We start from the raw sequence: 26,434 nt of genomic DNA on the forward strand, positions 1-26,434 counted from the left end.
AACTCAGATTACTGACCTACAAGGCAAACAACTGGCTTTCACAGGGGTGCTCCAAAAAAAAAAAAGAGACTTTGAGATACTGATAGAAAACAGCAGAGGGCAGTACTGTGCCTGTGGGTGTAAGTACAGCACCAGTAGGCTCTCAGACAAACAAATCAGGTGTGAGTACCTGAAGGAGATGGTACACAGAGATATCAGAGGACAGGCTGTTTCCTCGAGACCCAGTGGGAAAGAGGGCAGCCCTCAGTTTGGGGTAGGGGGCCAGGGCCATCTTTAGGAGTTGAGGGTCAATCGCCCTCTCTGACCTGCAGGACCTTTCACCCTGAACCACAACCTGCATATAGGGTTCTCACACACACACACACACACACACACACACACACACACACACACACACACACACACACACACACACACACACACCCAACACAAGACAAATGCACATGAGAAGTAAAGAATCTTCAAACTGAACAATACAAACTGTTCCCACCCAGGGAAAAAAAGACAACCAGAATGGATTGGATGACTTCCATTTTTATATTCCTTATATCTCAAAACAGGCAACTACAGAATGCTATAAACTGGGACCTTTGTTAAGGATATTTACAACCTTCCTTTAAATTGTTTAGCAACAGAAAATGTGCACTCCATAGACCAGCAAAAACCTAGTCAAAAGTCCCGCCCATTGAGATTCTGGTACTGAAAGGCCACAATTGTCAAAGTCTCACAGATAAATTGATGCTCTACACCAGTGATTTCCAACCTTTTTTGAGCCGCGGCACCCTTTTTATATTTACAAAATCCTGCGGCACACCACCAACCAAAATAATATTATAATTCTATTACCTCTGCTTTTGCGCAAAACCCAATTATCGCAATAGAAAATCGATACAGAAAACACTGCATTTCGAAAATCCTCAAGCATTCTGCGCTCTGATCTCAAGTGTTTTTTTAGACGTGTCGACACTTTTATTCACAATAATCTGCCACTCTAATATTCACAGAGCGCAGAGGCTGCCTTCAGCGAACCCAGTTGTGAGTGAGAAGGCCCAAGTCTGACCACGGTGACATCAACGGAGGTCAGGCCGCCTTCCCCACACACGTCCACAGCCAACGCGGTTTCTCCTTCCCCAGAGGAGCCATGCTCCGTGAGCAGCTGAGATTCACGCTGTAGTCCGCAAAAAAAAAAGGAAATCCAAATGAAAGGTAGCTTTCGCTATATTGCCTCGATTTCACCATCTTCTTTTTTCTTTGGTGGCCCATCATCTCCATCTGCGTCTGAATTTTGTCCAGGATCCCCAGTGGCATTTGTATTTTCTCTTTTCAAAAATTTCTCCATCACTGTCACTTGCTCATATTACACTGCCACTGTCATGTGTCACGCAACACTAACTCGACTGTCTATTATACTATAGTACAGCGCTTTGCTGCCATCTACTGGAATAAAAGAGCATTACATCATCTGCCACACTATTACAGCACATACACCCAATAATGGTGATATTTGATAATTGCCCACGGCACCCCTGACGATCGATCACGGCACCCTAGGTTGAGAATCACTGCTCTACACTACCATCATACTTCAACCTGACAGAAGAAGAACAACTCCCTCCCTCCATGTGTGTAAGAGTGCATGACAACAAATTTCCAGACTGAGACACAGTGAAGGGTTTTTAACTTTTAAATGTGATGAACATAATCAGTCTCAGTGTGGACCTTTAGACCTTGTCCTTCTATTTATTCAGAATTAACTTGTGAAGCCAATCTGAAAGACCACCTGAAGCAGCTGTACCTTGTTCAGTGAACAAACTTGCTAATCTAACTATTACTGCAGATGCTATAGGTTTCAGCATTTTGCCTCCTCTATCTGCTGATCCCACATATGTTGTGGCCAAACTGTAAAGCCGCTCACTTCTGCGTTCATCCACTAACAATTAATGCACCACATCAAATTGGTTGTTTCTGCAAAATCACTAGTGCCAATAAAAGTTAAAATATCAATCTTTTGCAACTTACAAGCAGACAGGTACATTTAACATTAATGTGAAATATATTTTTCCAGTAAATTCAGTAGGTTCAGTTTACCTGGTCAACTCCTCCTGGGGCAAACATGATGGTAGCCAGAGCGAGCAGACTGTGTCCCTCTAACAGCAGGCTGCTGAGCGATGCCTGGCCACCTGGTAACAGGACCTGTGCACTGGTCAGACTAGCCTGGAAGACCAGAACTGGATCTGGAGAAACAGGAAAAAAAAAGTTACTGGCACTGGATGTGCAATCGGACAAAGTTGCAAAGAATCTTCTACAACCTACTAGAATCAATCTCTTGGATAGCTACTCTGACAGTTTCAAGAGGTTGTTTAAAAAAAACAAACAAACAAAACAGGCTATACTGATTTTATTTACTTTTCAAAAGTCGAAATTATACGTATAGTATATAAAGCCTTCTTCAAGTGAAGGTCTGGTTCTTCCTGCAGTTTGGATAATCTTAAAACCTCAGCAATATTCTTCCCTTTATGATAATCCAAACTACAATCCTGTGAGAACAAGTCCTTGAGCAGCCTGGTACCTGACGGATTTCTGGTTATCTCCTGGATCTTCACCAGCATTTCAAACCAGGGGTGGCTCTCAAAAAGGCTCTTATTGGTCAATATGGGACAATTTCTGGGTGTCAATCTGAAGAGGTGAAAAACGGTACACATTTAGATGTTGACTATCTTATTGTCAGCTCAGCCATATGCCTTACAAACACAAACACAATCATGCCGTCCTCTCCACAGTCACACCTGTAATAATTCAGGTAAGTGTAGAGCAAGTAGTGCAAGTTGTGGTCCAGGCAGAAGGTGATGAAGAGGCTGTGGAGGTCCAGGCCAAGTGGGGAGCGGTAGTGAGGAATGGGCAGAGGTGAAGCCATCAACCCCTGACCCTGAGCCAGCCTCCATAACAGCTGCTTCAAGTCCTCCAATTCTCCTTGAATGAAAATGCCTGATCTGGAGGGATAACACAGAAAATACTTTATTACACATGTTCAAAGCAAGATTCCTACCAGCTCTCAGGTGTTTTTATGTTGAAAACATTTCATCTATGTATCCAAATAGTAGCAAGTAGTCATGTAATGTACAGTAGTGTTCAGAATAATAGTAGTGCTATGTGACTAAAAAGATTAATCCAGGTTTTGAGTATATTTCTTATTGTTACATGGGAAACAAGGTACCAGTAGATTCAGCAGATTCTCATAAATCCAACAAGACCAAGCATTCATGATATGCACACTCTTAAAGGAGACCTGCATTGAAAAAAATGCAGTCAGATTTTTTGAACAAAAAATTACTACACATGAGATCCTTCTGAATGTAGCAAAGTAAATCTGCAAGCCCAGATCTGTCATTCAACGGAGAAATCTTCATTTGAAAATGACAAATTTACAGCTAACATTTAGCCCTCCACAAATTGTCCCTCTCATCATGGACGCTGCCGAGACGTCACGGACAAGACCCTCTCCCAGCATGCATTGCGCCAATTGTAATTTGTGGATTTACGTCAGTTTACATCTGCACCTTTTTCTTGTCTTATACGGAAGGATCTACTTTTTTTAAAACTTCATATTGTCTTGCGGCACGTTTGGTGAGTACACATTTCTTTTATTTGTGCTTGAAAATTATTTTGGGGGACTTTTTCATACGCCCGTTTGATTGAGTGGTGTTGCAATGAAAATCTACTGTCTTTCGCCTCCGGTACCATCGCGGGATAGGGAGGCGAGACCCACAAAGAATCCCAGTCATTAAAAATATATAAACCTCTCTCAGCGTCCATGGAGCTCTGGGGCTACGATTGCCGAGACGTGCGGTGCTGTGGATTTTGCCGCAAGAAGTCTGTCCTTGCAGCAACAGGTGTACTGGCCGCTTCGCATTAAAACAGCGAGCGTAGCGGAGGCAGAGAGCGGGAGAGGAAGAACGACGCCCGCTGTCGATGTCATTGCTGATCTGAGCACACAGATCTGTATCTCACATTCATTGCAGCTTACTTTTGGATGTTGAAACCAGGACGTGTATAAGTAACATTACTAACAGATAAAATCAATTTCAATGCGGGATCGGACTGAAGGCGGGAGCGCGTCGTCTTGTCCCTGACGTCATGGAAATGATACGGCTGTACAAACTGTTTTCACAGAGGGCTAAATTTTAGCTGCAAATTTGTCATTTTTAAACGAAGATTTCTCCGCTGAATTACAAATTTGGGCTTACAGATTTACTTTACTGCATTCACAAGGGTCTTATAAATACATATCAGCTATTTGTTTCTGAAATCTGACCACATTTATTTCAATGCAGGTCTACTTTAAGGCTATGAAATTGGGCTATTAGTAAAAAAAAAAAAGTAGAAAAGGGGGTGTTCACATTCAGTCAGTGAGTTTGTCAATTTTGTGCAACAAACAGGTGTGAATCAGGTGTCCCCTATTTAAGGATGAAGCCAGCACCTATTGAACATGTTTTCTCTTTGAAAGCCTGAGGAAAATGGGACGTTCAAGACACTGTTCAGAAGAACAGTGTAGTTTGATTAAAAAGTTGACTGGAGAGGGAAAAACTTATACGCAGGTGCAAAAAATTATAGGCTGTTCATCTACAATCATCTCCAATGCTTTAAAATGGACATAAAAACCAGAGATGTGTGGAAGAAAACGGAAAACAACCATCAAAATGGATAGAAGAATAACCAGAATGCCAAAGGCTCACCCATTGATCAGCTCCAGGATGATCAAAGACAGTTTGGAGTTACCTGTAAGTGCTGTGACAGTTAGAAGACGTCTGTGTGAAGCTAATTTATTTGCAAGAATCCCCTGCAAAGTCCCTCTGTTAAATAAAAGACGTGCAGAAGAGGTTACAATTTGCCAAAGAACACATCAACTGGCATAAAGAGAAATGGAGGAATATTTTGTGGACTGATGACAGTAAAACTGTTCTTTTTGGGTCCAAGGGCCGCAGACAGTTTGTGAGACGACCCCCAAACTCTGAATTCAAGCCACAGTTCACAGTGAAGACACTGAAGCATGGTGGTGCAAGCATCATGATATGGGCATGTTTCTCCTACTATGGTGTTGGGCCTATATATCACATACCAGTTATCATGGATCAGTTTGGATATGTCAAAATACTTGAAGAGGGCATGTTGCCTTATGCTGAAGAGGACATGCCCTTGAAATGGGTGTTTCAACAAGACAATGACCCCAAGCACACTAGTCTTCTTCTTCTTCTTTGTCTTTCGGCTGTTCCCGTTAGGGGTCGCCACAGCAGATCAATCGTTTCCATCTCACCCTGTCCTCTGTATCTTCCTCTGTCACACCAACCACCTGCATGTCCTCTCTCAGCACATCCATGAACCTCCTCTTTGGTCTCTCTCTTCTCCTCTTGCCTGGTGGCTCCATCCTCAGCATCCTTCTCCCTATATACCCTGGGCCCCTCCTCTGCACATGTCCAAACCATCTCAATCTCACCTCTATGACTTTGTCTCCAAACCGTCCCACCTGAGCTGTCCCTCTGATATGTTCATTCCTAATCTAGTAAACAAGTAAATCTTGGTTCAAAACCAACAAAATTAATGCCTCACAGATGTGAAGAAATCATGAAAAACTGTGGTTATATAACTAAATACTAGTTTAGTGATTCACAGGATTGCTAAAAAAGCAGTTTGAACATAATAGTTTTGAGTTTGTAGCGTCAACAGCAGATGCTACTATTATTGTGAACACCCCCTTTTCTACTTTTTTTTTTTACCAATAGCCCAATTTCATAGCCTTAAAAGTGTGCATATCATGAATGCTGGGTCTTGTTGGATTTGTGAGAATCTACTGAATCTACTGGTACCTTGTTTCCCACGTAACAATAAGAAATATACTCAAAACCTGGATTAATCTTTTTAGTCACATAGCACTGTTATTATTTGGAACACTACTGTAAGATCCAAGATCTGACACTGTCCTGATCTGACACCACCCACCGTTTAATGTTTCATCTTTTTGACCCTGCCACAAAATAATCAAGAAAAATTCTTTGTAGTTCCACAATTTTTTCTACATTGATGAAGAAACATCCACAGATGGCTGCTGGACCTGGCAAGAAGGTCCAGGATGTTCTCCCTCATGTAGGTGCTGCAGACCGTGTTGTTGTTTACAAGTTCTGGGGTCAACTCTGGCCACCGGGAAGTTTGGCTGTTCTGGATCCAGTCAATCACTCGGCATTGGTCATGGAGAGCGGTAAGGTAATGCCACAGGACCGACGAATCACAGGAATTCAATTCTAATGAACCACAGACACAGAACGCATGAAGAGAGTGGTCAGAAGAAGAAGAAAAAGAGATGTTTCTACAACCGAAACAACAACACAGTGTTAAATGCAGTGTTAAACTCTGTGTTAAATGCAGTCCATTTAACACAGAAGTACTTCCAGTTGCTCCAAAGCCCCAGAGATTTAGTGTCAGTTTCTGATCAGCAGTGGGCAAAGAAGGAAGGTTATAGTGACTGTGGATACTGACCTATATTTTGACAACTGCATAAAAATGTAGATAAGATAGAGGATTATGACTACAACATTGCCCTTCTAGTTAGACTTCCGGCATGTGTAGTGAAACCCTTATAGATGGTTCAGAACGCATCGGCGTGTCTGGCACTCAATCAACGCAAAGGGTCTCATTTTTCCACTACACACTGATATTCACTGGCTACCCATAGCAGCCCTAATCAAATTTAAGTCACTAATTCTTGTCAACAGAGTGACGATTGCATCCTCACTCAGCGACTTTAACTCAATGATAAAAACTTTTATACTCCATCTTGTCACTACGTTCCTCACAAAAATGCTGTCTGGCACTGCCATCTGAGTCCAGACTCTTCTTGGCCTTAATTGCATGATGGCGAAAGGAGCTACCAGTTGCTATCAGAGTAGGGGTGTCCTCTCCAATTCGATTTATTTATACACCACCAAATCACAACATAAGTTGACCCAAGATGCTTCACAGGAGTAAGCTCTAACCTTACCTACCCCTGAGCCAGCGTGTTGGCAACAGTGGTAAGGAAAAACTCTATCAGGCATTTCGATAATAGGGAGAAACCTCAAGCAGACTAGACTCAGAGGGGTGACCATCTGCTTTGGCCATGCTAACAATAACAAAATTACAAATGAAAGCAAAGCACAAGAAAGAACTGTCAGACATGCAAAAAGAAATGCTGCAGTAGTCCCAGTGCATAAAACAGAGATGACTGATAAGGAAGCATCATACCTGTATGCTGTAGTCTGGACAGAAGGATGGCGGTTTGGCTGCTCTGGTCCCAGTTCCTGATCCAGTCTACTCTGACATTCTTCCAGAGTTCTTCTGCCGCCTCCTGAGACCTCATCTGTTCCAGCAGCTCCTCCAGAACCTCACTGCCACCTACCTCACAACCAATGATCTGCAGAATGCTGAGACAGATTGAAGTACTCAGACTTGTGGAAAAAAAAGGGTTTAACAGGAACAACATGGGAATCTGTTAACAGTTAAAACAAGCGCTTAGTCTGCACTAACTCAGGGCATCCTGGATAAACTTTGATATGCTTACCATTAAGAAGTGATGCTTTTCTGCAGAAGGCTTTTAAAAAGTTCAGTGATTTTAGACTTTGACCAATTTTGACTCTAACATCAATAGACTTCCTGGGGTCACCATGCCTAACACACATACCAAGTTTGGTGACAACCAGGAAATTAGAAAAAAATGCTATTGTGCTCACAAGTATGTTCCAGTGACCTTGATCTTTTGACCACAAAGTCAATGGGCTTCTTGGGGTCACTATACCTAACACACACATCAGGTTTGGTGACAATCAGGCATTTAAATAAGTTACTGTGCTCACAAGATTTTTACAAAGTATACTCCAGTGGCCTTGACGTTGGGATCCCAAAGTCAATAGTGTTCCTGGGGTCACTAGGCATAATGCATATACCAGGTTTGGTGACAATTGGGTCAGTGCAACTGAAGTAACCTGCATGACTGACTGACTGGATCCCTGTACATAGTGACGCGGAGCCCACTGGCTGTGCTGTAGGAAAAATACTTCCACGGAAAAGGAGACCGAGCATCGTGTAAATGACTGTGTCATGACTTCAGAAAGCAAAGTGTTTGATTAAAAGGATTTCTTGCAATATTTGATATTTAACATCAACAACAGTTTCAATTTAGCTTGCATAAAAATCTTTTTTATGCAAGTTTTTTTTCCTTTTCTTTTTATCCCCTAATAAAACAAATTAAGAGCTGATTGCAGATTGGATTTGGCAACAAGCACATTGGTTTTATATGATCGAGAACTCTCAGTATCATTACCTTCGAGGTGTCGTATTTGCTGAACAGCGAGAAGCAGGAAGTGACCCCAGCCTTTCCATTGCCCTGATGAACTCCACACTTTGCAACTCCTCCTCAGGTAAACGACTCCGCCTTGACAGCTCCTCCACCTGAACATCCAGCCAATCATTGGCAAAATAAATGCTTGAAAAGGCGGGCAAATAAATCAGTGAATGCATGAAGAACTGGAGCATTACATTGCTGTCAAGTCAAATCTGGTCATGTTGGTCTTAAAATAAGGTGTGGTAAGGTGTGGTGCTGTTCTGTTGCTATAAGGTAGCAGAAAATGTCTGAACAGAAGACTTTCCCCCAAAACAGTCTGAAGTTGAGTACAGAGTTTTTTTGGTTTTATGTTGCGTAATATTTCGACACACCATATACAGGGAGGGTCACTGTGTACATATACTACCTATACACACACAACAAATCTGAGCTGAATTAAAAGTGACTTTACTGCTTCACCTCAGGGAGCCTTGGTGGGTGTTCCCAAAAACGATCCACTCACGTACTCTGTACTTTATCCAGATACGTTTCCTCATCAGAAAGCCTCCTACTTGAGTTTGCATTCTTAACAGCATTGTGTCAGGAACTAGCACACCTGGTTCTTAAAGGTGACAGTTGACAATGTGATCGGTTTAATTTAAGTGATTACTTTAAGTGACTAAATACAGCCCTGTGTGCCCTGAACCATGCTTACGATACATAAATAGCAAAATGGAGTTGGACACACCCCTACACTCAAACTAGGGCTCTTAGGGCACCTAGGGCTTTCACAGGGCACCTCAAATGACCCCCCCCCCCAAAAAAAAGGATCAACAAATACATACATACATACACAAAAACCACCAGAAATCAGAAATGTGTACTTGTTTGACTTGATTACCATCAATGCTGCATTGCAATACACATCAGTAAGGTAACATTGCTCACAGGTCTTTGGTCATTTTTTGGAGAATATCTAAATCTTCAGTCATTCATTTTCTGCCACTTGTCTGAGTCACAGTGGAAATACACAGATCAAGCACTGAATGTTTTTTTGTGGTATCCCAAGGCGTTCTTGGGAGTTACATCTTACAATCCCTCCAGCATATCAGGTCTTCTCAGCGGTCTCCTCCCAGCTGAACATGTCTGAAACCCTGGTTTTTAAACCAGGGTTGTTTAACTGTGGGGTTCTGTACTGCGTCCACCTTTATGTATTATTCATATCAACCCAGTGATACTCACTAATTATACAGCTGGTTTTATTTCATTTTCCTCCACATCAGCAGCGTGATGTGGTGCAGCTCGTCCCATGGAACACAATGCGATCAGCTGCAGCAGCTGACACTGTGTTGCTGCTCGACAGACACCATCGCGTGCATGAACCGTTGAGCCAGCATCGTGCACGCCTGCCCGTCGGCGCAATATTTGTGTGCACTCATTCGACTCTACCGCTGTGTGTCACCCTGAGTTGTACACAAATCGACCAAAACTCACACTATGTGTGACGGACCCCTAAATTCAGTGCATGTGTTGCAGCACTAACCGGTTTATCCAACAAGTTCAATATGAGCACAAGTCTGACTAAAGACCATTTCATCAAAAGAAAAAAAATTTTTTTTTTCAATTATTTTCATTTATATAGCGCCAAATCACAACAGAGTTGCCTCAAAGCGCTTCACACAGGTAAGGTCTAACCTTACTAACCCCCAGAGCAACAGTGGTAAGGAAAAACTCCCTCTGAGGAAGAAACCTCAAGCAGACCAGACTCAAAGGGGTGACCCCTCTGCTTGGGCCATGCTACAAACATAAATTACAGAACAATTCACGCAACAATTCACGGACTAATATACAAGAAATGCTATTGGCGCACAGGACAGGAGGATCGCCAACACAAATACAACTCCCATCTCTGGATGGAGCTGCACCTTAAACAGAGAGAAAAAACAGAATCAGGCATCAGAAAGACAAAAAATACTGTATAATTTGCCAGCATTAAACAACAAGAAAAACAGAGAAATACTAAGATGATCACCGGCCACTAGCCCTAAACTTCACTAAAAGACCCCAGAATTTAGGTAAAGTTGAGGCTGCAGCCCACTCCAATTACTAATAAATGAATTTAAAAGAGTAAAAAGCGTAAAACAAAACTGTACCAGTATGCTAGCCATATGAAAGGGAAAATAAGTGCGTCTTAAGTCTGGACTTGAAAATCTTCACAGAATCTCACTGTTTTATTGACGCAGGGAGATCATTCCACAGAACAGGGGCATGATAGATCCTTGTATACTGTATATTTAGAACCTTGACAAAAAATAAAAACCAAGCACATTTATGTGTGTTTCTAGCAATAACACAAGCAGTGGTTTTTGTGTATATTATAAATGCCAGGCTCACCACAAACTCCCTAAGGTCCTTGTCATCAGTGTAGACGCAGATATTGTCAAGCTCTTTATTCACATTGAAACCCTGAAAAAGAAAATCAGCTACTGTTTAACATTTGTCTGCATAGACAGAAACTTCAGCTCATGTTAGTTAATTCACGTTTAAAGGAGAAGCATGTTTGGTTCCTCCACTTCATTGATTCTGTCTGTCAGGTATTTCCTTAGAAAGACCTGTTCCTGTTACTACGTACGTAACAGTGCCGTAAAACAAACATTACTTTTCACAACATTAAGAGGCAAATATTATATAGCTGTTTTCAGAAACATTAAGTCTAGTTTTTTTGCAGCTAAACGGTAAATCATGAAGAAAGTTGAATAAACTCATTCTGTGATTGAGGTGAAACTCACCATGTTGGTAAGGAGCGTGCTGGCGGTGTGCAGATTCCGGCTCTGCAGGCAGGAGAAGACTTGACGCAGACCCTCCATCCTCAGAGCGGACAGTCGCTGCTCCGGCCTGCCACGCTTCCTCAGTGAGCCTGAGCTCTTGGGATCTGATTAGTTAAATCGACTGACGCACCACTTCCTGCAGGGTGCACACAAACACGGTTAAGTCCAACAATATGAAACTCTTCATGTGTTTGCGCTTATGTTTTCACCTCCATTGGCAGCTGCTCCCACTCTTCCTGCACAGCTTCCTGAGCAGGAGCTGTGGCATCTGTGTTGGACACGCCGCCCCCTGCTGGCCAGGGGAATCTCTTCATATAGCTCCTCAGCTCTGTGACGTACCGGTCCAGAACGTCCACACAGTTGCGCACACCTTCAGTCTCATCTGCAGACGAGACAGTGACACAGAACAGCAGCGTGTAACTCTCTGAACATTAAAATCGAAATGCCTCTGACAATAACTGTGGAAGTGCCGGTGTCGCAGACTTAATGCCCCCCCCCCTAAAAATTGATCCGCCCTGCCTCCACTGCGCATGCGTCATTTCGGAGCTCAGCAGCTCGTCTGAAATAGAGTCTCTTCACCCAAAGCGATCAAATGGATTCATGGGATTATCAGTTGACAAGGTAAACTTCTTAATCATTCTAAAGTCACTTGTAAGCAGAAAACGAGGCGATACATGGTGACGCTTTGCAAATGATCGACGAGCAGTGAACGCATCAGTTAGCAGCTTGTGTAGCTGCAGCGCTCTGATTGCTTCCTCCATCTTTTATGATGAAATAATGCTGAATGTATGTGGAAATGATTGTTGTACAAAGCTTCAGATATTTGTCGCTGAGACAGATGATGACTGGAGTGCAGTTTTGAAGCAGAAACAAGGTGATAATCAGTGAACCGCGGGTTAATGACACATGCGCAGAGAAGGCAGGGCGGACCAATTTTTAGGGGGGACCATCGATTCGGCGACACTGGTGATGTGTTTGTGCAGTGGTGTGAATGCACCTGGGTACTGTGTGTTAGACAACACAGAGCGGATCTGTGTGTTGACAAAGTTCAAGGTGATATTGAGCAGCTGCTCTGAGAACTGTCGGCTCTGAACGTCGCTGTTTGAGTCCCTGACTGCTGAACACAGGAGATTCAATGCAGGACATAACTCCTGCACGCCTGCACACACACACACACACACACACACACACACACAAATACCGTTAGCACAATATCTATCAAATAATTTAAAGCCTTTTCAAAGAGGCACGTTTGTTGCTTGTGCTATGACATCCAAACATTCCGTCTGAACCTTAGAGGAAAGAAGATGGATGATGGCAAACAAGCCCACAGAAGTTCTCCATCATCTCCAAGAATTCTTTTTCTCAACAAACAAAAAGTGACATGTCAATAAAACGTTACATTTTACCAAGATAATGCCAGGACTACATGGTGTTTCGTGCCACTAAATGGTCACATGTTCAGCCTTCTAACCACACAAGATTCATCACAAAGAGCATAATTTGTTTTTGTTTGTTGGGGTCTCCCCATGATTTCACTGGGGATTTTCTAAGCTTTTCTACTCCCCACACAGGGACCAGACATTTGGAGCTACAATCAAATACAGTATCATCTGTGTCATTCTCTTTCATTATAACAAAAAATATTAATCAAGGTGTGATTATCTGTTACACAGTGACAGGTGGCAACTCCCTAGTGTAAAACAAAATCATAGAATGCATGCATATCTCTGCTAATAGAAGCACATTGCATTTGCTGGATCAAAAAAAAAAAAATAATAATAATTTAAATGGTAAACGGACTGCATTTACAGTGGCTTGCAAAAGTGTTCAGCCCCTTGGTATTTCACGTATTTTAATTTGTTTATGGCATTTCAAATACAAAAAGTAAATCAGGGTCTATATCAAATACAAAAAGTAAATCAGGTTTCTCATATAAAAATTTCTAAAATTCAGTTTGAGTCTAAGGAGTCTTAGTATATACGAGGTCTATTAGAAAAGTATCCGACCTTATTATTTTTTTCAAAAACCTATGGATTTGAACCCTCGTGCGCATGCGTGAGTTTTTCCACGCCTGTTGGTTGCGTCATTCGCCTGTGATCAGGCTTTGAGTGAGGCGGATGTTCATTGTCAAGAAATGGCGGAATGATTTGGGCTTTTTTTCCATCAGAATTTTTTCAGAAACTGTTAGAGACTGGCAGCTGGAAACCATTCGAAAAATTTATCTGGCTTTCGGTGAAAATGTTACAGGCTTCACAGAGAATAAGGACTGTTACTACAGCTTTAAGGACGGCTTTAAGGACACTCGGCGCGCCGCGCTCCGTGCCGCCATCGAGAGCCACAAACCACCGGATCATTTCTAAACGGATGGCTCTGTGGATCCGAGACCATTGTGTGCACTTTCTCTGGTTATCACAAGAGCTGGACATCAACCATTTTCCGGCAGATTTCACTTTTAACAAGAGATTTTGTCATGGAAAGCCGAGCGGGTCACAACCGATTTGCTGATGGAGCGAGACAAAGGAACACCTCTGTTTTGGTCTCACAGGACGGCTTGAGATGGCATTCAGACAGCTGTCAGTGGTTTTTTCCATCGAGTGATTATCCGAGAAATTGTGGATGTGCCTGGACATGCCAGAACATGTCCCGTGAGGCTTCATCACGGCGTTGCTGTGCGCCATGCGGCACCACCGCGATGCGCAAAGCCTCTGCTCCTCTTTCCATGACAAAAACTCCTGTAACAGTGGAATGTGCAGTTCATTTCCAAACTGGACACTGTGTTTTATCCGGGACGTCGTCTGACTAGCACAGGAATTGTGAAAAGACGTGGACATCAGCACTTTTTCGGCACATTGAGACAGACGTGCGGAGGAATTCCGCACGTCTATATATATATATATATATATATATATATATATATATATATATATATATATATATATATCAGGTTTGAAACGCCATAAACAAACAAAAATATGTGAAATACCAAGGGGCTGAATACTATTGCAAGCCACTGCATATAGCGCTTTTCCATCTGCATCAGACGCTCAAAGCGCTTTACAAATAATGCCTCACATTCACCCCGATGCCAGGGTGCTGCCATACAAGGCACCCAGTACACACTGGGACAAGGGCCCTTGGTGATTTTCCGGCCAGGCTGGGATTTGAACCGAGGATCCTCTGGTCTCAAGCCCAATGCTTTAACCACTAGACCATCACCTCCCCCAAGCCATCACCTTCTCTGTCCCCCCTTGGGACAGAATATTAGACCCTTGATCTCGTAATATGAGATCTTTTCTCATAATTACAACATAAGGTCTAATTGTTTTAATCCAACTTCCGTACAATGTGCTTCAGTAGCATGGGGCCCCCAGACTGACATGTACCTGGCTGGGGGTTCACCCCTCTTTGTCCCTGATTATGAGGTGTCACATTGACCACTGCTTTGCTCAGAACCACATACTGCACATCCACGAAGAAAACGTGTTTATGCAATTCCATTGCTTCCGATCCATCAGTAAAGATAAACATGAGAATTCCCAAATCATAATTGAAAATTAGCCGATTTGTAACCACCGAAGGTGCACTGTGATCGCACACAAAGTGTGGCTTTTCTCATGAGGTGTTCTTGAATGAATGAAATTCCTCCAGTGAGGGCAACAGGGTGTCTCACCAAAATGAGATGTCGTCTGTTCTTTATGAATTACACTGATCTTGACGTGCAGCCGGCTGTGAGACCCGAGCTCAGGGACCGTCAACAAATTACCACGGTGAAAGGAAATACTTTGATAAAAACTCAATAATGTCACATTTATGGTCTGTAGTGCTACCAAACTCACATAAAAAAAAATCTTGTAATTACAAGATCTTTTCTCATTATTACAAGATCAGGGCTCAAATTTTTTTAATCCAGTGAATGCAATGCGCTTCCATACTCTGCAAAAGCCTCAAATAATGCTATTATATTTTAGTTTTTAATTCAGCTTTTTAGATACTGCTAATTTTTGGTCATATTTATTTACATTTTGAAATATACATAGCAAGAGAAATGTAACTGTGTGAAGTATTTTCTTGAGTGCCTACACACACACCTTTCAGGTTGAGCTCAGTGAACACTGGCTGATCCATGTTGCTGAAAGACGCAGAGGGGCTCAAGATGTTTTCTTTACTCTTCAGGTAGAAATCCACGGTGTCCAGCTGGCGGTTTTTCAGCCCAGCCTGCAACACACAAAACCTTGACACATTCATTTTTCAGCTCTTATCAAGGAGAAAACTATCTACACTGAAGTGTTGATTTTACACCTAAGATGTATGCCAGACTTGGAGTTCCCATAATTGACATGCAGGGCACAAAAATGTAGTAGTAGCAGGTCCGGAAAATAAAATATTTGCTGCCTGCAAAGATATGTTGTCCATTGCCTGCAGCATGTGGTTCTCTATGGCCAGGTTTACTCAACAGATAAGTAGCCAACCCATTCAAATAAATTACCGCCTTAACCCTCCGGGATCCATGTACATACCTCTGCATCAAGATCAACTTTTTGTCATATTTCTATTAATAACAGTGACAAAATATTACAGAGACTTTGTTGGACCACATCCTGAAAATACAACTTCTTAACTGTAGTTTCAATCTTCTCTCAAGATGATCAGTCAGTCAATACTAGAAGGCGGAGAATGTCACATGGTTCTGCAATGTCACTGCTCTTTATTAAAACCAGTTACCATCCCTACAGTGAAGCATGGTGGTGGCAGCATCATGCTGTGGGGATGTTTTTCAGCAGCAGCAACTGGGAGACTAGTCAGGGTTGAGGGAAAGATGAATACAGCAATGTACAGAGACATGCTGGATGAAAACCTGCTCCAGAACGCTCTTGACCTCAGACTGGGGCAACGGTTCATCTTTCAGCAGGACAATGACCCTAAGCACACAGCCAAGATATCAAAGGAGTAGATTCAGGACAACTCTGTGAATGTCCTTGAGTATCCCAGCCAGAGCCCAGACCCGAATCTGATTGAACATCTCTGGAGAGATCTGACAATGGCTGTGCACCAACGCTCCCCATCCAACCTGATGGAGCTTGAGAGGTGCTGCAAAAACGAATGGACAAAACTACCCAAAGATAGGTGCATCAAGCTTGTGGCATCATATTCAAGAAAACTTGATGCTGTAACTGCTGCCAAGGGTGCACCAACAAAATACCGTAGTTTTTATTTTTAATAAATTTGCAAAACTTAAAAAAACAAAACACTTTTTTCATGTTGTCATTATGGGGTGTTGTAAGTAGAATTTTGAGGGGAGAAAAATTATTTACTACATTTTGGAATCAGCCTGTAACATAACAAAATGCGGAAAAAGTGCTGTGAATATTTTCAGGATGCACTGTATATTTGTTTCATATCCCTTGTCAAGCAGTTGAAAGGTGCTATAAATAAGAACAAAAACTGACTGATTTGCATGTGGGAAAGATTTGCACTGCCCCTACCTGCAGCGCATGAATGGGGATGGAGCAGCGCCCCCAGCTGTTCAAATGACAGATTGCATCTACTACTGCTGCGCTGCCAAACAACATCAGCCTGCTGACAAGGTCCTGCTGGGAAACTGAGAACAAGACCTGAACACACCAGTTTCTGGGGGAGAGAACAAATAAAACAGGGATGACTGAGTGCTTTGTTTCCCAAAAATGTTTTAACATTTGTGTCACACAGACAGACAACAGCAGTTTCAGTTTATTTGGATAATAAACAAGCTGCTGAGATCCATGAACATGTTATATTGTCAGCGGCTTACTCTTCAGTAGCAGTCTGTGGTGTCGCTCTCCACAGCGCTGAATTGGAACAGCCTCACCAACCGTCTGGTGATAGCTCACATTCCCAGACTCCAAATCCCAGAAGGCCACTGTTGTCTGTTTGTTGCCAGGGGAGATGAAAGTCAGGAGGGCAGAGAACTCTGAAACGGCGAGTAGACATGGACGGGACAGTTCAGGGACAGAGAAGGTGACATGTGCACCAAAAGGGGGTGCTCTGCTGTGGGCCGAGGTCAGAGCCTGGTGGGACTCCAAGTGAGCGAGCGAGGACACCCAGGAGGTCCTGGAAGGCTTGACAGAGGAGGCAGAGGGAGCCACTGACTTTTGGGCTTTGCTGTAAATGGAAGCCAACCGAGATTCCCAGGAGCTAGATTGGAGGCCAAGAAAAAGGTCAGATAAGTGACATGACCTATAAAATATCAAATGAAGAAAAAGATTAAAAACTAAGATTTTATTTCCAGTAATCATTACGCTGTAAAAACCAGGCTGAAAATTAAACCACAATTTTTAAAGTAAGGGTAATTCTACAGTAACAGAATTATAATCACAACAAATGCTATCGTTGTAATTGTGTTACCACAGAATTGCCTGTAAGTACTTACTGCAAGATTAAGGAAGATATCAGGCCTTATTTTTGGAAAGACTACTTGGTATTTTCCTGCTACTTAAACTGACTTTGCCTGTCTGTTTGGGCGTTATGATAGGTGCTGGAGCATATCCCAACATGTACTGGGAACAGATTGGGCATACCCTAAGCATATGGACTAACACAAATAAGATAAGTACACAATTCACAACTACAGTCTACTTCTGAGTCACCAAAGTTCACAGAAATCTTGCAGTGTCAACTGATGCTCCACAACATTTATGCTGATGTTTGGGCAGTCATATAGAAGAGACGTAAGTCTGATATAGACCCTGAAGCAGATTGGTGCCAGTGCTCGTCTCCAAATCCCTAAATACAGTATCTGGGCTGGACCTCTAATATCTCCATGCCTTTGGAAATGGATCAGAACATGTACCAATTGTTCTATCAGACATCCCATCATGATCTACTCTTAGCAGATTACCGGTCAGTGCAGAAGGTGTGTCCCAGTGCAGCAAGGCTGTAGTTTGAGCTGGACAAGCTGTCCTGGTCTTAGGGTTTGGAGGGCACAGTGGGAGAGGAGGAGTGGGCACAAGCACACAGCAAGTGATCTGGATGAATCCTGGGAGACAGAAATATTAATATCAGGCCTGTTCTGTTTTGTCCTCCACTTGCAACACGATATCATTGTCTAAAAAGAACACAACCAACCTACCCTTGAGGTCAAAATCACCATCAGCTGAACAGGGAGACCTGAATGTGGATAATAATCTCTGTCAAGCATCTCGGGTCCAGTTTCTTGTTTTTAACTCTGCTAACCCTGGGGCTAACTGTGTGATTTCTAGATGTTGAAAGTGTATTTTCAATGGTTCTTTTTTGTCATCACTTCTTTTATGCACCTGTGCCAATTCTAGTCACACATTTGGAATTTCATTACCAAAGAGCATCCATCATAAGATTTTTTTTTGCCAAATCAACATGTGGAATCCATAGCAGATCCACTATGGTGTCACTGGGCAAAGGTGGAGGCAGCCAAAACAAGAAGAGGTCATATTTAGATCACTCAGACTGCCATCACTGCTAGCCGGGAGGTCTAACGTGGAGAGGAGCATGACATGATTTGTACAGTGCTGGAATCCTGGCGATTGTCATGATTTTCACTGGGGCAAATGGACTGTTGAGGGCCATGATCTGTTGTGGATTGATGGGGATACTAGGGAACCTGTGGACATTGGTGGGGATTTATGAAGAACAAGAACTGTCAGCTGACCTATGATGATCCCAGTTGTGTTCTACATCATGTTGTCTTACCACTTGACTGTTTGGACAAATAGTTCATATCACCACTGCACGTTACATGGATGCTTACATAGTTCCATCATCTCTGTCTTTGCATGTTTGACAATTCTTTGTTGTGCTTTGTTTATTTGGGTTTTTTTTGGTCGTATGGCCAAAGCAGATTGTCACCCCTCTGAGTACAGCTTGCTTGAGGTTTCTTCCTATAATCAAAAAATGCCAGAGGGAGTTTTTCCTGACACTGTTGCCAATGTGCTTGTTCAGGGGGTGGACTGGGTTACAAATTACCCTTGTGAAGCACGTTTAATAAATTGACTCAAAAGTGTGTTTGTTGGTTAGATTGTGAAGGTAACTGGTCAAAACCTACTGACTTAGACACAATTTGAGGCAGTGTAGGTAGTGAGAAGTATTAATAGTAATACGTCCTTGAGAAATTGATGAACTGTTGAATAATGAAAATGTTAATGAAGCTCAACAGTGGATTTTTCGTCTCTGGGTGCTCAGCCTTTGAGATCAAGATAACACCTGGAAAAAGTTTACGGAGTTAGACTGAACAGAGGTGTTTGGCAATGCAGATATCTTTGCAAGACAGCGAAGGTCCAAGTCTTTTAGATGTTGGTGCTTAATGTCTCACTGTGTGGTTGTGAGACTTGTACGTTAACCAGTGACTTAAGAAGATGACTGAATGCCAATCCTGTTGGATCTCTTCACTTGATCCTTGGGTGCCAGTGAATTTGACTTTGGGTCAAACAGAAGGTTCTTCATTTTCCCCTTTAGTCACATATTTCTATGTCCCCACTTTAAAAATGTTCCATTCCAAAAAATAGTAATTGTGAATTTCAAAGTGATCTGGTTAATGTTCAGGGGGACCACAGTGGGAGTATAATTCTCTGCAAATTTAAGTTTCCAATTTTCCTGATTGATGGTAGACTGGTGGCATATATCATCTCAGATAAAATAAAGACAGTGTATTCTGCCTATTGGGGGGGGGGGGGGGGGGGGGGTGGTCGGACAATTTGACTTTCCCAACAACTTTCATATTAATTTCACTTTCAGTTAATACCTCATGTCATTCTGTTTGTCTACAGAAATTAGCAAACTACAGAATATGGAGAGGAAACATCTCTCTCTGATTCTATTGTGTCAAGAGACAATACATAAACAATGAATAAAGTGTATATTAACAACTATTTGAAATCATAATTTTTTATTTTCTTGATGGTTTCTCAGAATTTCAAAGCCTTGGTAGTCCCCTTAATATATTTTGATTCTGCTGAAATTTGTGCTGTAGCAATTTCTTGGTAGTGTAACAAAATAAACCTAAATAAAGGGACAAGGTGATTTTCAAAACTTTTTGGAAAGGGGGGTGGGGGGGGGGGTGATGTACCCCTAATGGTTGTGTGGTGTTTTGCCATGGTATGAACTAGAGCCACCGATGCTCCAGTGTAAGGATACTGGGGCTGACATGGTTGCCAGTACTGTCTTATCTCTGCGTAAAAGAGGATCCACATTTGTTCCTGATCAGTGTCAACATGGAGTGAGCTCTTCTCCAGGTAAGATGAATTATTCTACCAATCTTTGAAGTGATCTGTTGAAAATCATACAGTAATCCTGGAGCAATCCTGCTAATAACACCTGAAAACATCTTTAACAGCAGCAAATACTCGTATTATGTGACGGGTGCATGTCAGTAAACTGGATCTATACCTTCTATTGCTATTCTTTTTTATCTTCTAATATAAGCAAACAGGTTGGTTGTTGTTGGTGTCCTACAGCAGTCTAATTCAGGTTCTTGAAATGGAGCAATAGCTCTACTGGTGGACAGTAACCATTAATGCACATACAATACAGTAGAGTTTTTTTCATGAGCTCTCGTAATTCTGTTATCCCACTTGAAAATAAAAAATCTTTTTGTTGCAACTTCTCCACCATTTGGACTTCAAGCCAAACCATCCAAAACTGAGGAACGTGCTAGATATTACAGAAATACCTCCTTTCTCATTATACCTGAAGTAATGATTGAGATCAACACAGCAATAGCACCGTGGTCCTCTGTGATTGCTACAGCTGTACTGAGGTCAGGTTGACACCTGGAGGACACAGAAGGAAGGGTGAGAGGAAGAAGATGGAGCTACTTCCTCGTTCAGTCAGATCAGACGCTCAGATATGTGAGGAGGTCAACGCTGGCCAGGAGACTGCCATCCGTCATGTTACCACAGCTGAAGGTGCGAGTTAAAAGAAAGCCACCGTCCAGCATTAGGGCTCTCCAATTGGTTCAAAATGCTGGCAGCCAGACTTTTGACACGAAGCAGAAAGTTCGACCCCTGTTCCAATGAAATCAGATTTTAAGGTTCTGCTACTAGTCTATAAAATTGTTCATGGACTGGCACCTACCTACCTAGCAGACCTAATTAAACCTTACGTACCGGCCCAGGCTTTGCGTTCTCAGGGTGCAGAACTACTTTGTGTCCCTAGGTGAATAAGAAGTCTGCGGGTCACAGAGCTTTCTCTTATCGTGCTCCTGTTCTGTGGAATGATCTCTGTGTCAATAAACAGTCAGATTCTGTGGAGACTTTCAAGTCCAGACTGAAGATGCACTTATTTTCCCTTTCATATGGCGCATACTGGCATAGTATAGTTCTACGCTTTTTATTCTTTTAATTAATTTATTAGGAACTGAGCGTGCCGCGGCCTCAACTTTACCTAAATTCTGGGTCTTTTAGTGAAGCTCAGGGCTAGTGGCCGGCGATCACCTTAGTATTTCCTGTTTTCTTGTTGTTTAATGAAGACAAATTATACTGTATTTCTTGTCTGTTCTGATGCCTGATTCTGGTTTTTCTGTTTAAGGTGCAGGCTGCCATCCCAGAGATGGGTGTTGGCATTGTGCTGGAGACCTCCTGTCCTGTGCACCAACAGCATTTTCTGTATATTCATTTTGTGAATTGTTCTGTAATTTATGTTTGTAGCATGGCCCGAGCAGAGGGTCACCCCTTTGATGTCTGGGTCTGCTTGAGGTTTCTTCCTCAGAAGTTTTTCCTTACCACTCGCTCGCTCTGGGGGTTAGTAAGGTTAGACCTACTTATGTGAAGCGCCTTGAGGCAACTCTGTGATTTGGCACTATATAAATGAAAATAAATTTAAATTGAAAGCGCACACAGATCTAAAGCAGATTTACAAATTAATCAGATTATTGAAATTATCAGACTCATAACAACACTGATGGGGGGTGTATCAACGTCATGACTTCATCCTCAATCATGTGCTCTTCTAATTAGCTGAGTAGCAAAGTAACCTTTCTGTTTTTAGTACTTGTCTACACAAACAGGCTGGGGTGGACTAACTAAATGACTCACTCACTCACATTTTGATGTACAAGCCTCATGTGGGAATTTCCAGTATAAGCCACAGTGGTATTAGTAGTAACATGTATTATTACTATTAACTGTAGTATTTGCAGTAAAAGTTGTATTAGTACAATGAGCGGCAGCAGTTGCATGGTTGGTGGAAGATACAGATGAGTCCAGTGGAGCTGAGGATGAAGAGCGTTTCTGTCCCCACACTGTGATGGACGGCTGTGTGGATGCTGTTGTCTGTCAGCTGTATCTTGCAGCAGCAAAGTATCAGTGGCTCCTCCCCCGACTGCGACCACTGCAGTTGCAGCAGCCAAAACAGTTCAACAGCGCACAGCAGCGACCGGCTGCAAAGTACAGAACTTGCACCGACTGCAGCTCACACACACCTGAAATCACAAAGCAAAATAATATCACTTATTATAGCATGTACATATAAGTGTAAGAGGACAGCTGGTGCAGTGGCCATCTTTTGTAGGTAAAAATGCACATGGCTGCACCTGCTGTAAACAAACAGTGACAGAAGATGCACCTCCAACTGATATCTATAATTTCAAAGAAAATCAATCATTTTCAGGACATAATCTGAAACTCAAAGATTTTGCTTTGTGCCTTAAATGCAAATATGACCACAGAATGATTAAAGCAGCAGGAAAATTGGGATTAAAATTGTACAACAGTAAGGCTATTGGATATCATAATTTCTTTTTAAAAATATGTATTTTATAAAAAAAATAAATTAAATTTTAATCAAATATACAGTGAGGAAAATAAGTATTTGAACACCCTGTGATTTTGCAAGTTCTCCCACTTAGAAATCATGGAGGGGTCTGAAATTTTTATCTTAGGTACATGTCCACTGTGAGAGACATAATAAAAAAATAAAATAAAACGGAAATCACAATGTATTATTTTTTAATAATTTATTTGTATGTTACTGCTGCAAATAAGTATTTGAACACCTACCAACCAGCAAGAATTCTGGCTCACACAGACCTGTTAATTTTTCTTAAGAAGCCCTCTTATTCTGCACTCTTTACCTGTATTAACTGCACCTGTTTGAACTTGTTACCTGTATAAAAGACACCTGTTCACACACTCAATCAATCACACTCCAACCTGTCCACCATAGCCAAGACCAAAGAGCTGTCTAAGGACACCAGGGACAAAACTGTAGACCTGCACAAGGCTGGGATGGACTACAGGTCAACAGGCAAGCAGCTTGATAGAAGACAATAACTGTTATGATTATTTTTTAGAAAGTGGAAGAAACACAAGATGACTGTCAATCTCCCTCGGTCCATGCAAGATCTTACTTTGTGGGTCTAAGGATGATTCTGAGAAAGCTCAGAACTACACAGAAGGACCTGGTCAATGACCTGAAGAGAGCTGGGACCACAGTCACAAAGATTACATTAGTAACACATGATGCTGTCATGGTTTAAAATCCTGCAGGGCAGCAAGGTCCCCCTGCTCAAGCCAGCACATGTCCAGGCCTGTTTGAAGTTCACCAGTGACCATCTGGATGATCCAGAGGAGGCATGGGAGAAGGTCATGTGGTCATATGAGACCAGAATAGAGCTTTTTGGAATCAATTCCACTTATCATGTTTAGAGGATGAGAACAACCCCAAGAAAACCATCCCAACCATGAAGCATGGGGGTGGAAACATCACACTCTGGGGGTGCTCTTCTGCAAAGGGGACAGGACGACTGCAAGTATTGAAGGGATGGATGGGGTCATGTATTGCAAGATTTTGGCAAACAACCACCTTCCCTCAGTAAGAGCATGAAGATGGGTCATGGCTGGGTCTTCCAGCTTGACAATGACTCCAAACACACAGACAGGGCAACTAAGGAGGGGGTCCTTAAGAAGCATTTCAAGTCCTGGAGTGGCCTGGCCAGTCTCCAGACCTGAACTCAATAGAAAATCTTCGGAGGGAGCTGACACTCCAAACCTGAAAGATTTGGAGACCAAAATCCCTGCTGCAGTGTGTGGAAACCTGGTGAAAAATTACAGGAAACGTTTGACCTCTGTAATTGCAAACAAAGGCTACTGTAACAAATATTAACATTGATTTTCACAGGTGTTATTTGCAGCAGTAACATACAAATAAATTATTAAAAAATCATACATCGTGATTTCCGGATTTTTTTTTTTAGATTATGTCTCTCACAGTGGACATGCACCTAAGATGAAAATTTCAGACCCCCATGATTTCTAGTGGGAGAACTTGCAAATTCGCAGGGTGTTCAAATACTTATTTTCCTCACTGTATTTCAGTGCTCATTATGTTTACTCTGAGCTCAAACAATTATATAGCGATAATAATTATAATTTCTAGTATAGCAATAGTACTGAAAGCAGTATTATCATTTTACTAAGTATAATTAAGTATTAGTAATAACAGCACCAGCAGTAATCATTATTATAAATAAATTGGTAAATGGACTGCATTTATATAGCGCTTTTCCATCTGCATCAGATGCTCAAAGCGCTTTACATGTTGGGAAAGTGTCGTAACACGGACCCACACAGGGGGCGCAAATGAACGGACAATGGATAAGAAAAGGTAACAATTTAATGTTGTGAAAGTACACAACGGAATACAAACAGAAATATGGGTGCCAATTGTACACAAGAGGACTGTGGGCAGGCCGAAGATAGGAGACCTCTGATGATCGGAGAGCCGGAGCCCACACCGCTTCCACCACCAACGGCCTGAAGAACACCGGAGCCGCCAAGTCCTGAGTCCCCAGGTGGTCTCTGTCCTCCGTTGTCGGCCCTGGTACTGCTGGCAGACAAGAAACAGAAGGCGGTGAGTGTGAGTCCTCACACCCAGCAACCTTTACACTCAATTCCTCCGGGAGGGAAAGCCTCCACCTCCAGATACGTTTTCTCTCGTGCAGCTCCTGTTTGTCCCTCTTCTGGCTCCACAGGAATGCGGCTGCACACAGAACAATGTTAGACAACAATAATCACAGCAGAGAAGATTACCTCTAGTGGTAGATGATTTCTCGGCGAGGAGGTGGAGTAATGATCCAGCTTTTGTAGAGCTGCAGGTGATGGTGACAGCTGGTGTAAATGGTGACAGCTGTCACTCTCTGTCTTGGCGCCCTCTCATGCTTGAAGCCCGCACTCCAAGCAGGGCGCCGACTGGTGGTGGTGGGCCAGCAGTACCTCCTCTTCAGCGGCCCACACAACAGGACCCCCCCCTCAACGGGCGCCTCCTGGCGCCCGACCAGGCTTGTCCGGGTCGGTGGTAGAAATCGACCAGAAGGGCCGGGTCCAGGATGAAGCTCCTCTTCACCCAGGAGTGTTCTTCGGGTCCGTAACCCTCCCAGTCCACCAAGTACTGAAAACCCCGGCCCTTCCGACGGACGTCCAGGAGCCGACGAACAGTCCATGCCGGCTCCCCGTCGATGATTCGGGCAGGAGGTGGTTCGGGTCCAGGGGTGCAGAGTGGTGAGGCGTGGTATGGCTTGAGTCTAGAGACATGAAAAACCGGATGGATCCGCAGTGAAGCCGGGAGTGTCAGCTTCACTGCGGCCGGACTGAGGATTTTGGCGATGGGGAATGGCCCAATGAAACGGTCCTTCAGTTTCTGGGATGTCACCTGGAGCGGGATGTCCTTGGTGGATAACCACACCTCCTGCCCCGGTTGGTATGCAGGGGCCGGGGAACGCGGCGATCTGCATGGGTCTTGGCCCTCGTCCGGGCCCGCAACAGGGCAGAACGGGCGGTCCGCCACACCCGGCGGCACCTCCGCAGGTGGGCCTGGACCGAGGGTACCCCGACCTCTCCCTCCACAAGTAGGAATAATGGGGGCTGGTAGCCCAGACACGCTTCAAAAGGGGAGAGGCCGGTGGCAATATGACACTTGGCTGTTGTGAGCGTACTCGATCCAGGCCAGATGGTTACTCCAGGCCGCCGGATGCGCGGAGGTGACACAGCGAAGGGCCTGTTCTAGGTCCTGGTTCGCCCTCTGCTGGCCGTTCGTCTGTGGGTGATACCCGACGAGAGACGTACGGTGGCCCCCAGCTCCTTACAAAACTCCTCCAGACCTGCGAGGAGAACTGGGACCACGATCCGAGACGATGTCCGACGGTACCCATGCAGACGCACCGTGGTGGACAGGAGGTCTGCTGTCTCCTGGGCCGTTGGGAGCTTCGGGAGGGCCACGAAGTGGGCCGCCTGGAGAACGGTCCACTATCGTCAAG

The 26,434-nt window shown here is 43.2% G+C and overlaps 1 protein-coding gene and 1 long non-coding RNA gene across 2 annotated transcripts in view; both read right to left on the reverse strand.

Annotated features, from left to right (window-relative positions):
- The window catches only part of spg11 (SPG11 vesicle trafficking associated, spatacsin), a 102,347-nt gene that overhangs the window by 30,054 nt on the left and 45,859 nt on the right, over nt 1-26,434 (reverse strand). Inside the window, 15 exon segments of the mRNA XM_034175533.1 lie at nt 170-334; nt 2,089-2,234; nt 2,570-2,676; nt 2,787-2,990; nt 6,107-6,293; nt 7,273-7,451; nt 8,348-8,475; nt 10,742-10,813; nt 11,137-11,271; nt 11,385-11,557; nt 12,173-12,334; nt 15,267-15,393; nt 16,662-16,790; nt 17,028-17,349; nt 22,340-22,512. Coding sequence (XP_034031424.1) covers nt 170-334; nt 2,089-2,234; nt 2,570-2,676; nt 2,787-2,990; nt 6,107-6,293; nt 7,273-7,451; nt 8,348-8,475; nt 10,742-10,813; nt 11,137-11,271; nt 11,385-11,557; nt 12,173-12,334; nt 15,267-15,393; nt 16,662-16,790; nt 17,028-17,349; nt 22,340-22,512 — 2,409 coding nt within the window.
- LOC117516216 lies at nt 17,077-18,121 on the reverse strand. Its single transcript, XR_004562333.1, has 2 exons — nt 18,053-18,121; nt 17,077-17,349 (listed from the first exon to the last, which is right to left on the reverse strand). It is a non-coding gene; the product is annotated as an uncharacterized LOC117516216 (long non-coding RNA).

This window comes from Thalassophryne amazonica, chromosome 8 (genome assembly GCF_902500255.1).
Source record: "Thalassophryne amazonica chromosome 8, fThaAma1.1, whole genome shotgun sequence".
Classification (NCBI taxonomy): domain Eukaryota; kingdom Metazoa; phylum Chordata; class Actinopteri; order Batrachoidiformes; family Batrachoididae; genus Thalassophryne; species Thalassophryne amazonica.